General features: G+C 35.0%; 1 protein-coding gene across 1 annotated transcript; it reads left to right on the top strand.

Moving 5' to 3' along the window:
- Positions 1 to 4834: 4834 nt before the first annotated feature.
- LOC112906710 lies at positions 4835 to 7149 on the top strand. The gene is made up of 2 exons (XM_025981395.1): positions 4835 to 4851; positions 6525 to 7149. The coding sequence occupies exons 1-2, from the start codon at positions 4835 to 4837 to the stop codon at positions 7147 to 7149; spliced, it is 642 nt and encodes a 213-aa protein (XP_025837180.1).
- The last annotated feature ends 8515 nt before the right edge of the window (positions 7150 to 15664 follow it).

Below are 15664 nucleotides of genomic sequence, written 5' to 3'. Positions count from 1 at the left end.
AGTACAATACTTTATAATAAAGTACGGGTGGCAACCCTACTCATTCTCAACATTTGGTTTCAGTTGATACCAATCATTGGAGAAAGTTCGTTTGACGTTGTTTCCTCGAAATGTTGAAGCAAAAACTTAAAGTGGTTTTATTTTTGATAAAATTTATGAAATTGAAAGACATAAATATTCAAAATTGTAAAAAGGATACTGAAAAAAAATAATTGATTTCTTTAAATAATTAAAATAAGTATCTATTTATAGCCAAACGTGTATACACTTATGTATTACCTTTTTCTTAACGCTCTAGCTCCATGTTTATGTTCGACTTTTATTAACCTCTACAAATGAGAAAACTCTATGAGTGATAATAATAATATTCGGGTCCCTTGAATCCTCACTTACCCAGGTTTGACTGTAAATAAATATCAAAATAAAAATCTTCGGAGTTCATAAGTAAAATGGAAACGGTACGGATACGTCAAGAGCTTGTGCATTTATAAATATATTAAAGAGACGTTACATTAAGCTGCTCTTTCTATCTCCGAAGAGTTTTACGAGAGCGACTAGAAAATTTACTTACTAACGAGTCTCTCGACAACTTCAAAAGGGAGGAAAGTAATTGTTTTAGTTCTTTAAGTACTTTGTAGAGGAAGATGTATATCTATATGTATATCGAAGTCATAAATGTAATTACTCAAAGTTTTCTGCCGTAACCGTTGAAAACCAGTATCATTGACAATAGCTGAGGATTTACGACTTGTGACTTCTTCCAAAAGTTTTCTTCGCCACTCGCAAAAACGATTCTGGGTCGACAATAAATAATTAATTACTGCGGATTTCTTCCGCTGGATCCGTAATTTTTATGTCGTTGTATAAAAAGGATATATTTTCAAAAAATAACAAACTGTTTGTACTGATCGGTTTTCAATGATATATTGATGGAAAATTTTTGCTGAATTAAAGAATTTTATACGAAATGAAACATTTATACAGGAATTTACGGAAAAATAAAAGAATGGGAAAATAAAAAATTTAATGAGATAACCGATAACACTAAACGAAAACGGCGTTCAATTCTTTATACAAAAAATGTCCTGAGACCTAATTAGTGCTAGTTTGGGATTTAATTTTTATTTTAGTTGGAAATATATTTAATATAGTAAATGATAACAACTAAACAATTAAATAAATACAAAATAGAATGAAATCTCTCAAAGTAGTGAGTGTAGTTTTGAAAATAAATGGCTTCTTTTGGCAGAAAATATGGTGATGGACACATTATTACATTTCCCAACCTTAAGGAATCATCGGGATGTAAATAGTGCTTCTATTGACACAGATGGCTAGTTCATAAGAACGATCAAAACAATGAATGATGGCTTTTATAAATGATTTGATCAATTCAAAAGTAACAAGTCTACCTTGGCTTTCATTGCTAATCCTTTTGAAGAAAACTGCAAAGAACTAAATTTTACTTCATTAAATAATATTCATTTAAAATCCGATTACTTCCCTAGACAAAAATTTTCACTCTCTCTGCAGTCTCTCAAAGTCTTTCAGAGTCTTTCAGCGCCTGTGATAGCGTCTCTCACAGTCTCTCAGTTATTGCCTAGGTATTTTTATACAGTCTCTGTATGAGAGTCTCTCAGCAACATCAGAGAAACTCGATGAGAGACTGAGAGTCGAGTCTCGCTTTCAGAGACTAAACATTGTTATCTCGGGTTAAAAAGCAAAGATTTGTGGAATTCCAAATTTACGTGTCTAAGTAGTAGCTTAGAAGAGCTGCAAAGGCGTAAATGTCTTTTGATATAGCAGCATAAAAGGACAGCTCTAAAAAGTATACCCGAGCCTGAGCCACTAATTTTCGACACCTGAAACAGTCTTTCGGAATGCTCCAACTTAATAATCGCATACTATTTGAGTGTTGTAAAAGCCTAATTAAAACTTCGTGGCATTTGAGATTCATGAAACAAAAGTTTGCCGACCCCTAATCTAGTTCATGATGAACTAATTTACTAAAATTGTTTAAAAATGCAAACGAATCAAAATATGGTACAAGTAGGGGTTACGTGCCAAATAAAATTCGGATAAAAACGCTTTTACTAATAAAAGGGAGTAGATGCTCATTCGTTTGATTAAAAAATACAGGAACGCGTAAAACTTTATGAGTTGCACGTAAATATAAGGAAGAGCGTTTCTGTGACATAATGGTAAAAGCTTTCCACCAGCAATCCTTAATAATACGTTGATTTTACAGCTTCCAGTGAGCATTCTAGACAATAAAGCATTTCCTGGCGCATTTTAAATATCAAAGTTTGTAGTTGACTTCTTATCTTTACTGTTACGGATTGACATAGTGTATCCTATAATGCATAATAAAGCTATAAAGAAAAGTTCAACTTGTTAAGTTTATTGTAATAGCTGCAATATCTTTCCTTTTAGGATCCCTTGATAAATTGGCGTTTCCGCATATACAGGACGTTGAGCTTGCAAATGAGCCAAAACATGCACACTGAAAGCAAACTGCAAAATTACACAAACTGTTTCAGTCCACAAATCTCGAAAAATTTAACTGACAACAATACAAAATAAATCCAAACAACAGAACGAGGAACCTTTACATTTATTTTGTAGAATTCTGCTCATTTATACCAGGGGTGACCAACTTTTCTATATATAAAATCTACCTTTTATCTAGTGTCCGACCGAAACTGGTTTTTACGACCGAAACCGAAACCGAAACCGAATTTCGGCAACAGTCTCAGTTTCGGCCGAAACCGAAACCGAAACCGAAACTTCCTTATAAGGATCATGTTTTGAGAGAAAAATAAAGAAAACGTTATTATAATCAGTCAGTTTTATTTTTTTATCTTTAAATCACATAGCTCTGCAGTCTTTGACATTTTCACTTATTGATAATCAAATCAAAATCAACATAACAACCCCTCATTTAAGGAAATAGGTCAGATGTTTATTTGAGTAAGTATAGTAGACTAGATTCATTTTTCTTTTGAAGATGCGAAATGTCTACTAATCTACTTCGCTTGAATGGAATTTAACGCGCCGAACATGACCGAGCAGAGCGCGAGAACTCCCGAACGCGTTTCGGTTTCGGTGGTAGCTTCGGCAGGTTTGTCGCCGAAACCGAAACTAAACCGAAACTCGTTTTTATGCCGAAACTCGACCGAAACCGAACTTTCGGTCGGACACTACTTTTATCTTAAAAGTGCGTCGCAACCGACTTGTTGTCATAGGCGTAGTGTAAGGGGGAAGAACAGGTGTGAAATGCATACTATGTTTATATAATGTGTTTCAGTATATGGTGCAATCTAGCGAGATATGGGTGGATAAGTAAAATATATGTTCAAAACTATTTTTTATTTTTTAAATCATCCATTAAGTTTTTGATATATAGGTTCATGTAGTAAATAAATTTCCAGACCCGACTTTTGATAGCAGCATTCCGTATATACGGTACCAAAAAGACTCGATTTTCCGATACTTTTTCAAGATAGATTCACCCCAGACATTGCGAGCGATCGACGATCGACCAAAATTGGCCTCGCGATAGACTTGTTGACCACCCCTGGTTTATACCATAATAGTAAAGACAAGCCTAACTGGTGCTGGCTGATACATGACACCATAAACTTTAAAAACAAAATTCTGAAGGGATGGAGCCCAGATAGCATCGATGAAATGTTTATTCAGCCAATTCCCAAACGTTTCGCTATTTTATTGTAACGCCCACGTAATATAATAGACTTAGAGGTATTAGTCGGAGAGTTGAGCATGCGATCTCAACGTCATATAGACGAATATGGTATCACATTCAGATAATAAGGAATACAGAGGATAAGAAACTGTTGTAATGTTTTTTCTAATAACGTCATCGAAAATTTATAAAACTGTAGACCTCGGTATACTTAATTCAATCCCCTTTGGGCGGCAACGTTAAATGGAACAAAAACAGTGGGCTAGTGAGCTGTCCGCCTTCAGAGAAACGAAAGGGCGGGGGGGGGCAACATTTTAGGATAACAGGGAATATAATTTTGAATTGTTATTGATACTAATAATTAATTTAATTTTAATTTTCTGACCACAATCCCTATCACCCTTCTCTAGAAAAATGTCTCATTCCTATAATTACTGTTGACAAATCTAAGCTTCTTAACTTAGATTCACATTTTCATTCATTAAAAAGCTACCATTACCTGAATATTTCGAATAAGTAGGAGGATTTCTCGCCGAAAATTGGAAGCAGGTGAGGTTCGAAGCCAAAAAATACAAAAGTAAACGTTTAAAAGTCATACGGATTGTTATCGGAATTGGGTAGTCATTCGGTGGCATTAACGTAAGAATAATACAAAAGCAATGAGTATCCTGGTCAAGCAAAATCGACTAAACAAACATCGCAGTCGACGAAGTCAGAAAGAGCTTTGCTGTTGGTGTTATTGCTTGCCTGTTCTGCAGCCTAGCTGCTTGGCTTTGCTTGCTCTGCTTCTCCAAGATCCACAAGATCTCAGACCGGTTGTTCCCAGAGCTTTCAACTCATTATACGAAATTTATCTTGGCTACCTGCGTACCGTCTCTGACCAGAATACACAAGCAGATAAAAAATGCTTCACGAGTGAACAAACAATAGACAATCCACAAGTAAATAGGACATCCGCAAGTTAATTATTTATAGAGTTTTCTCAAGTATTATTTAGGGTGAATTTCAGGATTCTAAAATTTGGCTTCACTTTGTCCTCGATCGCATAGGACATCTTCAGGACATTCACTAAACTCAATCCTGAATTTCAGAAAAGATAATTTCTTAAAGGCAATTGTTGAACCTAATATGCAGTGGAAGAAAAGGTAAGGAAATATAAAGATATGAGAATTAGAAGAAGTTGCAGATTTTCGGTATCTAAGGAGTCAGGTAATTATTCAGGATGGAACAGATATAAAACAAAGGATAGTGCATGGTCGAGTTGCTTTTAGCAAAAAGAAGTAATTTGTATGCTCTCTACGGCTAATTTAGAAATATGTTAAAGGTGTATGGCTATGTATGGATGCGAACGGTGGGCACGGCGGAAAAGAAAAGGTTAAAAGCATTCGAAATATGGTGTTACAGGCAAATGATGAGAATACAATGAAAAGAGAAAGTTAGAAATCAGAAGGTATTAGAAGGAGTAGGAGAACAGAGGATGCTGTGGAAATCAATAAGAAATAGGCGAAATAGTTTGATAGGACACCTTCTCAAGCTAGGGCTAGTTAGACATATTAGAATCAAAAGCAGGAGTTAAGAGGAGTAGAAGTAGACCTAGATTAGATTACTGTTCAGAAATAGTTAAGGATATGGGATGTTCTAGTCTTAGGGAATAATTGGGGTTTCGTGTTTTTACTAATAGGCCAAAAAGCTGCCCCTAACTGAAATACAAGTCGAGCAATTAATAGACGAACGAAAAATCATTTTCAGTTATGAAAAATAGTGGGTAAATTTAGAGTTTCATTTAGTAATAGCATTACATTAAATTGATGATTGAGTCTCCGTTCAAGGAAAATGGTAAGAAAAAGAAGGGTTTGTTCACTCCTGGTCTTGCTGGTACAAACAAGCACCAAACAAACCATTGCGGCGGAGAACCGTGTCAAAAAGTTGAATAATAAGACACCCCGGGGATTTGTCAGCATAATAGCTTTTCTACACAGGAACCAAGTAAAAACGACCAATTAAAATTATCCCTCCAGTCACTCAGTCACTGTGTCGGAGAAGGAAAAAAAAAATAAATCGGAACGCTCCTGTTTAATAAACTTAATGAAATTACAGGGCGTTGTCATTTCCATTAAATTTGTATTCGCTTATTTTTAACGAAAGTTATTAAGAAACATTGACCGAGCTTTGAATAAATTTAAATTTTATTTAATTAATATCATAGCTAACGTTTCGGAAACGATAATTCCTTATTATGAAATCAAGCAAAGCAAAACGTAAGTACCTGAAAGCATTTTATTTAATGGGAGTGTTGTATCTTTGTATGTTTTGTCAGTCGTTAAACCCATAATCCTTTTAGACATAATCTTGATTTCATACTGTTCAGTGCAATTTTTATTTAATAAATTCGATTTGGATCGGTTGTTTTATAGGATTTTATGATTTTCTTTTTTGATGTTTGCATGAAATACTAGAAACGAAAGCTCTTTTTCCGTAGTTTTCTACTCCAATCCAAACATATTATAAGTTTGTCCGCTTGTGAAACTAAGCTTAAATAGGACGAGATATTAATTATAAAACTCAATCAACCAGTGCACAACGAAATAAAATCACTACAAAGCAGATATATTTGTATTATGTAAAGAATATTCAAGTGGTCAATGTAATTAGAATAGAAGTCTCATGTCACAACTAGGCGATAAGAAATCTTTAAAATACCTAATAATGAGTCATGATTTCAGACGATTTTGATCGATATTACATTGAAGTTAGTTGTATCAGCATTATACTGTTTAGATCATATAATCGGTGCAGTAAATTCATATATTTTGACCAGATTGAAAGGGGCCATTAATGATGCACGTAACGAAATAACAAAAATTATTTCAGCATCACTAGAAAAAGACAAAGAACAGTACTACGTTAGAAGGAACATTTCCGAAAATGACTTTAGAGAATTAAATGACCTTAAGTGTGCAATTTGTAACAAATTTGATGTAGAAGCAGTTAACCGTCTGATAGAATGTAACGTATGTCAGGCATTATACCATCGAGAATGTTACACTCCGCGAATTGTTTGGTCAGAATTAAACGACGATAAGTGGACGTGTCGAAAGTGTGAATTAAAAGAAAATTTTTCTTCAGTTTTATCAACAACATCGTCTGTCACTGGCAGAACGCGAACACCGTTAGAAGATGCGACCATTTTCAGTCGTTCGGATAACAATTCTCAGATTTCGGAAAAGAAAAATGTTTGTGTAGGAACACGAGTTGCATCAACGAAAACGAAAGCAACTAAGAGAATGACAGCGGCAGAAACAGTGGTCTCTAGAGTTCCGTTTACGAGATCGTGCGTGAAAAAGTCCATTGTTTCGAAAAATACTATCACGAGAGCGGAAAAACGTATAATTAACATGAAGAAAAAAGCAGTCAAATTGCAAGAACAACGAAAAATGCCATGATAAGGAATAAGATATCACAAATACGTAGAATTATGTGTTGTAACTGTTATTTATTATTATTACGATAATAAATTGACAACTGTTTTACATTTTCTACTCGGAAAAATAAAGGAAACTAAAATTAGATTGTTTTTTTATTGTCATGGAAAATAAAAGAAAAAAAAAGTTAGGAAACAAAATTAAACAACGGAGAATTTTACGACCGGGAAACAAAATCTTGAAGTTATTAAATACTGATGATACGGTGGTTCAGAATAATCTCCAAAGTTCTATACTAAAATAAAATTGGTTTGAAATCCATCTGAACTAGAGGAATTAGTTCCCTCGTAAAGATAAGGTGAGCACACTAACTAAATAAAAGTTTTTAGGAGTCTTGGTTTTTAAATAAATGCTTTTCGAAGTTAGGCAATTTAATAATCATCCAAAAAAAATGCATGTTTACTGTCGTTTCGTTCTTTATTTTTTTGTAACAGCTAAGTACATAATTTTAACAACAAATAAGTTAGAGATAGAAAAATTAAATTATGTAAATTATGCAACTCATGAAAATTAAATTAATGTTAGTTTAAGTTTTCCTGGTTTTGTCTAATTACATAATAAATTCAAATACGTTATTAATATTGGTCATAATAATATCTACCTACTCGTGTATACATATATTATATTATATCCGTTTCATTTCTACTATGTGTCCCTGCACATATTTAGTTTTCACAGGTTTAATGCAATGATTCGGTTTTTACAAGAACCGCAAAAAGAGGCAATGATGCTCAGACACGTGGAGAGCAGAGGTAAGAAAATAACAGCTGAGCACACCACACGCCGTCGGGACTCTAGCGGACTCCCCGCTCTCCGCGCGGCTGCGCGTTATAACCATCTACTACAGCTGTTGCCCTATCTCCGCCGCCGCCACCCTTCCACTCCCTCCGCCGCTGCCGCAACTGACCTCGCGATATATCCTCTACCCTCTCTACGCGGCAGAAAAAATCGTAATACCTACGCTCCGTCTAAATACAAGTTTCACTTCAAAAATCCGAAAAAAAACCCTGTCCTCGATTAATATCTACGATGGAAATATCGGAGTTCCTGGTTTTGCATAATAACGAAGTTGAGGATAATAATAATAGTTCTACGTACACTCTACAATAGTACTATTAAGCATAGAGCTATTTATTGATGGCATTTGCTGTAACGTGTAACCCACACGAAAATCGATGTCACACACTAAAGCGCCGTTAATTGCATACTAATCATCAGTTGCTATCTATTCTTGCGATCGCTACGTACGTACGCCTTTTCACTGTTACAAATTTATGTTAGAAAACAATAACCTGTCGTCCAGGTTTACGACCACAGACGCATATATCAATCCCGGCCGGTAACAATAATTATTGGTTTTATATCGTATATGTATGTCCAATGGCTCAACTCTAAATATATACTACAATAATACCTACACATATAATGAACATAAATGTTCACATGCTTCGGCACATGCAATCGAGTAGCACCTGACTTCACTGAAACCAAAAATTTTGTTGCTAATGCGTTGTTTTTATGCACATTCAGTAACTCATAAGAGCCGAAAGGGCCCTAACTCTGACGCATTTTCAGGTGAGATGAGAGGTCTTGGATGAGGATCACATGGGTCCATCACAGTTTGCGCTTAGATCGATGAAGACCTGGTAACGCCTTTATCCTCATCAATCACCAGTAACACCACATCTCGAACAATTTTAAACCTATTCATTTTCGCCGCGCCCACCGTCCATGTTTCGCATCCGTACAGCGTTCCAAACATACACATTTTTCGAATTTCTAAATTAACCGTTTGCCATCATAGAAGTGACTTTTTTTTATTGAAGGCGACTCGACCCTGCGCTATACTCTGCTTTATATCCTTACTACTCCTTCCGTCCTGACTTATCTGACTACCTAGATATCTAAAATTAGTCACTTCTTCTAACTTTTCGTCACCTATCTTTATATTCGCTCTTTCCCTACTTTTTCATCCCTTGCATACCAGTATTTTCGTTTTACTTTTATTCATTTTCATACAATACTGTATTGTCAATACCGCTTCAATTTTATTTAAAGCTATCTCTAACTCCTCCTTACTACTTAGATGCTAATACTGATATATCAACTGTAAATCTAATCTTACTAATCTTTTGCCCTTGCATATCTATCCCTGCAGTTGTACTGTCATTAATGATGTTGATCGCATCTTCGATGTATAGATTAAATTATAGCGGTGATAGTGTGAATCCCTGTCTAACTCCCTTCTTAATATTTACTTCTCTGCGTTGCAGCCCCAGCTCTATAACTGCCTATTGCTCTCTATACAAACTAAGTATCGCTTTTCTATCTCTGTAACTCATCCCTACATTTTTAAGTACATCTAACATCTACAAATCCTATGTACGCACTCTTTTCTCTCTTAAAATATTGATCTTGCCCTAATAGTTCTTCCGCCCTTTTTTCCATCCTGCTCTGTACAATTCTAATTAAGATTTTTGACGCATGGGAAATTAAGTTGGAAATTGTTCTAAATGTTTCGCACCTATCCGCGCCTCTCTTTTTGGGTATGGTTACTACCACGTTCCGTTTATAATCCTCTGGACTTTTCCCTTCTCGTAAATGTGACCAACTAGCTTAAACATACGATCTCTAACCTCTTGTCCTGCATGTTTTAGAATTTCCGCCTGTATCTCATCTGTACCTGGCACCTTATTATTCTTTAAGTTTTTTAATGCTACATCGAACTTTTCCATCATTATGGGATAACCTAGCTCACCTACCTCCACACTATCTTTTTTCTCTAATATGTCTCCTAACTCATATATGTTCTCTAAATATTCTTTCCACCGACCTGCATTTTCTATCAAAATGATCCCCACCTCGTTTCTTATATTATTACTACTGTACCCTACATCTCTAAAATTCCTTTTTATTATCTTAACGGCGAATTATGTGTTGTAACTGTTATTTATTATTATTACGATAATAAATTGACAACTGTTTTACATTTTCTACTCGGAAAAATAAAGGAAACTAAAATTAGATTGTTTTTTTATTGTCATGGAAAATAAAAGAAAAAAAAAGTTAGGAAACAAAATTAAACAACGGAGAATTTTACGACCGGGAAACAAAATCTCGAAGTTATTAAATACTGATGATACGGTGGTTCAGAATAATCTCCAAAGTTCTATACTAAAATAAAATTGGTTTGAAATCCATCTGAACTAGAGGAATTAGTTCCCTCGTAAAGATAAGGTGAGCACACTAACTAAATAAAAGTTTTTAGGAGTCTTGGTTTTTAAATAAATGCTTTTCGAAGTTAGGCAATTTAATAATCATCCAAAAAAAATGCATGTTTACTGTCGTTTCGTTCTTTATTTTTTTGTAACAGCTAAGTACATAATTTTAACNAATAGCAAGATAGAGATTAAGAAACTATTGCAATCAAATCGTAAGTGAAAAAGGAGAAATCCAATCGAGTAAAGCTTCATTCGAAACATCGAAATTAAGAATAAAACCTATATTCTTTAATTTTTCATCAGTCATAATTGTCGAGTCAAAAGTGATATTTAGTGGACAAAAAACAATTAAGGTGTGATTTTTGACTTGGCCTTTTAAAAATAAAAAACGTTATTGGGTCTAAGAGCGATATTCAAGCACATTATGTTCGTCGAGGTCAGAAAACCTTATCTGTTGGAAACTGTTCACCGTTGACCTGCTGCAGCAATATAACTGCATGCTCTAAAACAATTTCTTATGGCTTTATGAGCACACCTACAGTTATCAAATCGGTACTGTAATAATAATTATATTAGGCAGCGTTAAGTACATGCAACCACATTCGTCCGCTTCGTGGTTGTTCGCAATTGAACCTTTAATCCACAAGCGCGACTTCGCAGGCCGTTCGCTTTCCAGTGCGGATTTTTAACCCTTCCGTAACGTAGTAGGCGTTCCTGCTTAATCAAATGAGCTATTATTTCTTAATAGCAACCTTTGCAATTCAATATCGACGAAATCATCTTGTCGATTAGTTCGCACCAACCCAACGCGAACTTAACCAACAGTCCCCGATCAATAAGACCATTTTGAAATGTGAAAAGCGTGACTTTATGATTTATAGTTACCTACTACAACCGAGAGTATCTTTCTTTCAATTATTGTATTATTGATCAATAACTCTCCTCTTTTCTTTTCAATAAATAAATAAAATATAAGGTCATTAGAAAACTCAAATGTAAAAAATAGATGAGGCTTTAACCTTTATTGAGAATACACAATCAAACACGAGTAAGTTAAAAAAAAATACTACATGATTATTTCACTACACAAAATGACTGGTTTGACTTAATAATTTATATCGATATATGTTCCTTATGTTTTGTAACTTACTCATGTTTGTGTTTTGTGTTCTTAAAGTAACTTACTGGTGGAGAACGCGAAAGAAATTTCAATCAATCCTCACATTTGCATAATAGATACTTGAAAATCAACTTCTTGTTAATTGTAAGTAGACAATAAGATCCACGTCTCATGCATCTACAGGTACGAACGTGCAAATATCATTTTTATGTATCGTAAAAGTGGTAGAACGTTATGAAGGTGTAGTCACTTGGCTGAACGACACATAATAACCGCGTAACAAAAGAATTTCGAGAGCTTTTCAGAAAAATTAGAAACTATCAAGAAAGCTCGATGACATTATTAAATAATAATTGACTAACTGAATAATAGTTGATATTTCTCCGTTTATAAAAGACTCAATCGGCGTTCTCATCGAATTAGAAGCAATCCCAGACCACGTCCATCAAAACCGAATAACAAACTTTATTCAGCTAACGTCGGTAGTGAAAAACCAACTCTTTCCAGCTGACTGACTAGCAAACAGCCGGGAATTAGTTGAAATATGAACAGGTAACATACGGCGAATTTAAAGCGAATGCAGGATGATACAAACATAAAATTAGAAACAACGACAAACGTTTGTGAGTATACAACGTACACATACAGTTAATGTGTAAAATAAACTTTTTGTAGGTATGCAGTAGCCTAGGATGTTTTATTTTTAGGAAAATAATGATTGCCAGTGGGCCCGGATCTAGGGCGGTCAGATATTAGGGGCGGCCAGATATTATCGTTACAAAAAATACACTGATAATAACAAGAAGTGGCGAACAACAAGTACAAACATTACCTAACTTCTTTTGTTTTATAGTGTCCTAGCACCTCCTGCAAGCTCCACATTTATTTTAAAAACACCCTGTATAAACAGACAGATGTTAACAACAAGTACTACTGAGATCTGTGTTATGTTATCGCGACTAAACCAAATTTCTAAATTTGTTTCGATAAACAGATGGCATGAAAATAAATTCGTACGTACTACCCTAGACAAAAATTTTCAGTCTCTCTCCAGTCTCTCAGTCTTTCAACGTCTTTGAGAGCGTCTCTCACAGTCTTTCAGTTATTGCTTAAGTGTTTTTACGGATCTCTCACAGTCTCTATATGAGAGACTCGAACGATAAAATTGTTAATTCAGAGATTCGAGTCTCTCCCAGAGACTGAATGAATAAAACTGAAAAATTGAGAGACTCGAGTCTCTCGTAGTAAGACTGGGATCTCTGAAATATGTTGAACTTAGAAAATTTTAACCATGTCTATCGAGACACCACTTATTGAGAGATTCGACTCTCTCGTTCAGAGGCTGGATACGAAATGAGGATCTCTCTATGAGCGACTCGAGTCTCTCGTTCAGAGACGCTATACAGTTTTTTTGACAGTCTCTCGACAGTCTCTCTCAGCGACACCAGAGAGACTCGATGAGAGACGGAGACTCGAGTCTCGCTTTCAGCGACTCAGAGAGACTGAACCTTTTTATCTCGGGTACCTACCCTTAGAAAGGGGCAGCAAGTACTACACGGCCAAGACTGTAAGTCCGCTACTGAAGATAGGTTAAGGTAGAAAATAGATGATTCGATGATACGTTGAAACAAATAAACAGTTACTAAAAAATTCGTTATAATATGTTTCGTTCTTTTATAAAACCGTAGAAATGTAAATGATATCTAATAATAAAATAGAGTCATTTCTCAACTTTATTCTTAATTTTTGCTGATTCGTGTTTCGAATGCTACGCCACATAATTACTTTTTCTGGATGGTTGAAAAGAATCAGCCCCACAGTGACTTATTTCCTTTCGCTTTTTTTTTTCTTTTATGCGGGTGTCACACTCTTGACTAATAGCCGTGTAAAGATAGAAAGGAATTGATAAAGCAATACAATGGTAGTGAGTTAATGTCGTCACCGTATATGAAAAATGATAAGGAGTTTGCATGTTTAATTTGAATTTGCGTCCTCGCCTCGCCTTCCTCTTCCTCTACCGTGCGAGCTTGTTTTTCCGAGTTACGAGTTATTACAGAGAGTCCGGCATGCGAGTCGTCAAATTAAGGAAGTGCATTTGTGTGTCGAAAAGTGATTATGTGCCGTGTTCTATATTCATAAACATATCTCTGTTTGCGTACGTTATCAGTTGTTTTATGGTTTTTTAATCGTCCCTTCGTCGCGAACGGGAACGGTAATGGAGTTGTTAATATTCTATAAAGAAACAATAATGTGCATTAACCCAAATTGATCAGTAAATTCCCTGCTCTTTTGATCGGAGTTATTAATAATTCAGGAACGTTACTCAAAATTATACGGCCTCTTGACGTGTTTACTCAACTACTAATGGTTTTATTACGGTACGTAAAAATTTATCACATAACGTGCTACTGAACGTTGTTCGACAGAGATTATAATTTAACAAGGATTATTAAACGCTTCAAACAAAATCTATCGTATAATCGTATTGATTTTAAAATCCTAAACACATTTTAGTTTAAAAGCGAACATACAGATAAATAAGGAATGATAAACATTCCTATTTCAAAATATCATTACTGTATAACATTTTTAGTTTGTTTTAGGGATTAAATCGTTCTGAAGGTCAGCGACACTTCTTATCTACCTACATGTTAATTTGCTTATGCAATAATATTTAGTATGAAACATATACATACTTCCAGCATTTTTGTACTTCCAAGCAAAATTAAAAATACTACGAAAATACCATCGACTGTTTCTGCTGATACTTACTAAAACTTATTCATTAATGAGTAATAAGAAACACAGGGGTCGTTGGATCGGGAGTTTGAGAGACATGGTTCTAAAATTTTGTTCCCTACTTATCAGTTGCCATCACAGTGAAGAAAGTGTGTTTACTGTTGAGGCCAACTTTTCTTCAATGTAGCCTCATTGAGTCCTATCTCCCGCCAGAAATCAATTATGAAATGGGCCCCTCGACCTACCAGGACCCCTCAGATCATTTACGCAGTGAGAGTTTCAATGTTGCAATCCCCACGGCGTGGATATTTGGTTGCAACAGGATGAAGCAACGGCTTACACTTCAAGGGCATCAATGGCTGTTTTGAAGGAACATTTCTCGGAACGCCTCATCTAAGTAAGAATCATTTTGGAGTGGTCGGCTCGGTCCCCCGATTTGATCCCTTGCGATTTTTTTGTGGGGTTTTCTGACATCCCGCATTTATGCCAATCGTCTAAGGAACCCCCTGCAAGACCTGAAGGCCCGACAGAAATTGCCTACATACGTGCTGAAGAAGTTCGCCACTCAGGCTGCCTTCAAACGCACAGAACGCGTTCTGTCTGTTTTTAAACGCTCGCAACGCGTTCTGGTAACTGTTAAACAGCCGGAACGCGTTTTGTCAATTGTTGTCGGGTATACAGTTAAAATTTGATTTTTTTTTTCAAATTTTTAATTTAAAAAAAAACGCTCACAACGCGTTCTTAATGTTCGACTTGTATTATTTGCCGCTTTCTACCTGCGTACAATGAGATTTATATTGTAGGTACTTATAAACCAAATGAATTTCAATCCATTTTTCAGTTTTTAGGAAACAATTCAATTATTGACAACTATAATTGGATACCAAAGATGGGTTCGGTTTTTCTCGCCGAATCATTTCAACAATATTAAATTTCTTATAATTGTTTTTCAGTTCTAGGAAGAAAGTCATCTACCTGACATGATTATCAAAACTGTATAAAACAAAGCTTTAAATACCTACCTAAATTACAGAAAAAAATAAAAAAGTTTCTAATTCTCAAAATAAGTTTTATTGCGTTTTAATGAAAAGAAGTTATTTACTTTGCACTCACTTTTACATTTAAGGATCTGTTGTATTTTTAAAAATATGCATATTTGAGGAAACAGAAAATGTCTCGTATTTAATCTTAAAACAAGTCTCTGATTAACCTATAAGACAATCATCTGTTATAATTTTCAAAAGTCCCTTCTATAATATGCAAAATGACCCCTCGCTAAAAGTTGGTTTGATTGCATGCATTAAAGCGGAATATAAAGCCGCATATTTCATTCACAGAGCCGTGATTTTGTATAAAGACGTACGTATCGTGGATGAAAGCATTAGTAAAAGAATTT

This window comes from Agrilus planipennis, unplaced genomic scaffold (genome assembly GCF_000699045.2).
Source record: "Agrilus planipennis isolate EAB-ADULT unplaced genomic scaffold, Apla_2.0 scaffold100, whole genome shotgun sequence".
Classification (NCBI taxonomy): domain Eukaryota; kingdom Metazoa; phylum Arthropoda; class Insecta; order Coleoptera; family Buprestidae; genus Agrilus; species Agrilus planipennis.
Note: the sequence above shows the minus strand (reverse complement) of the source record. Positions and strands in the feature narration are given on the sequence as shown.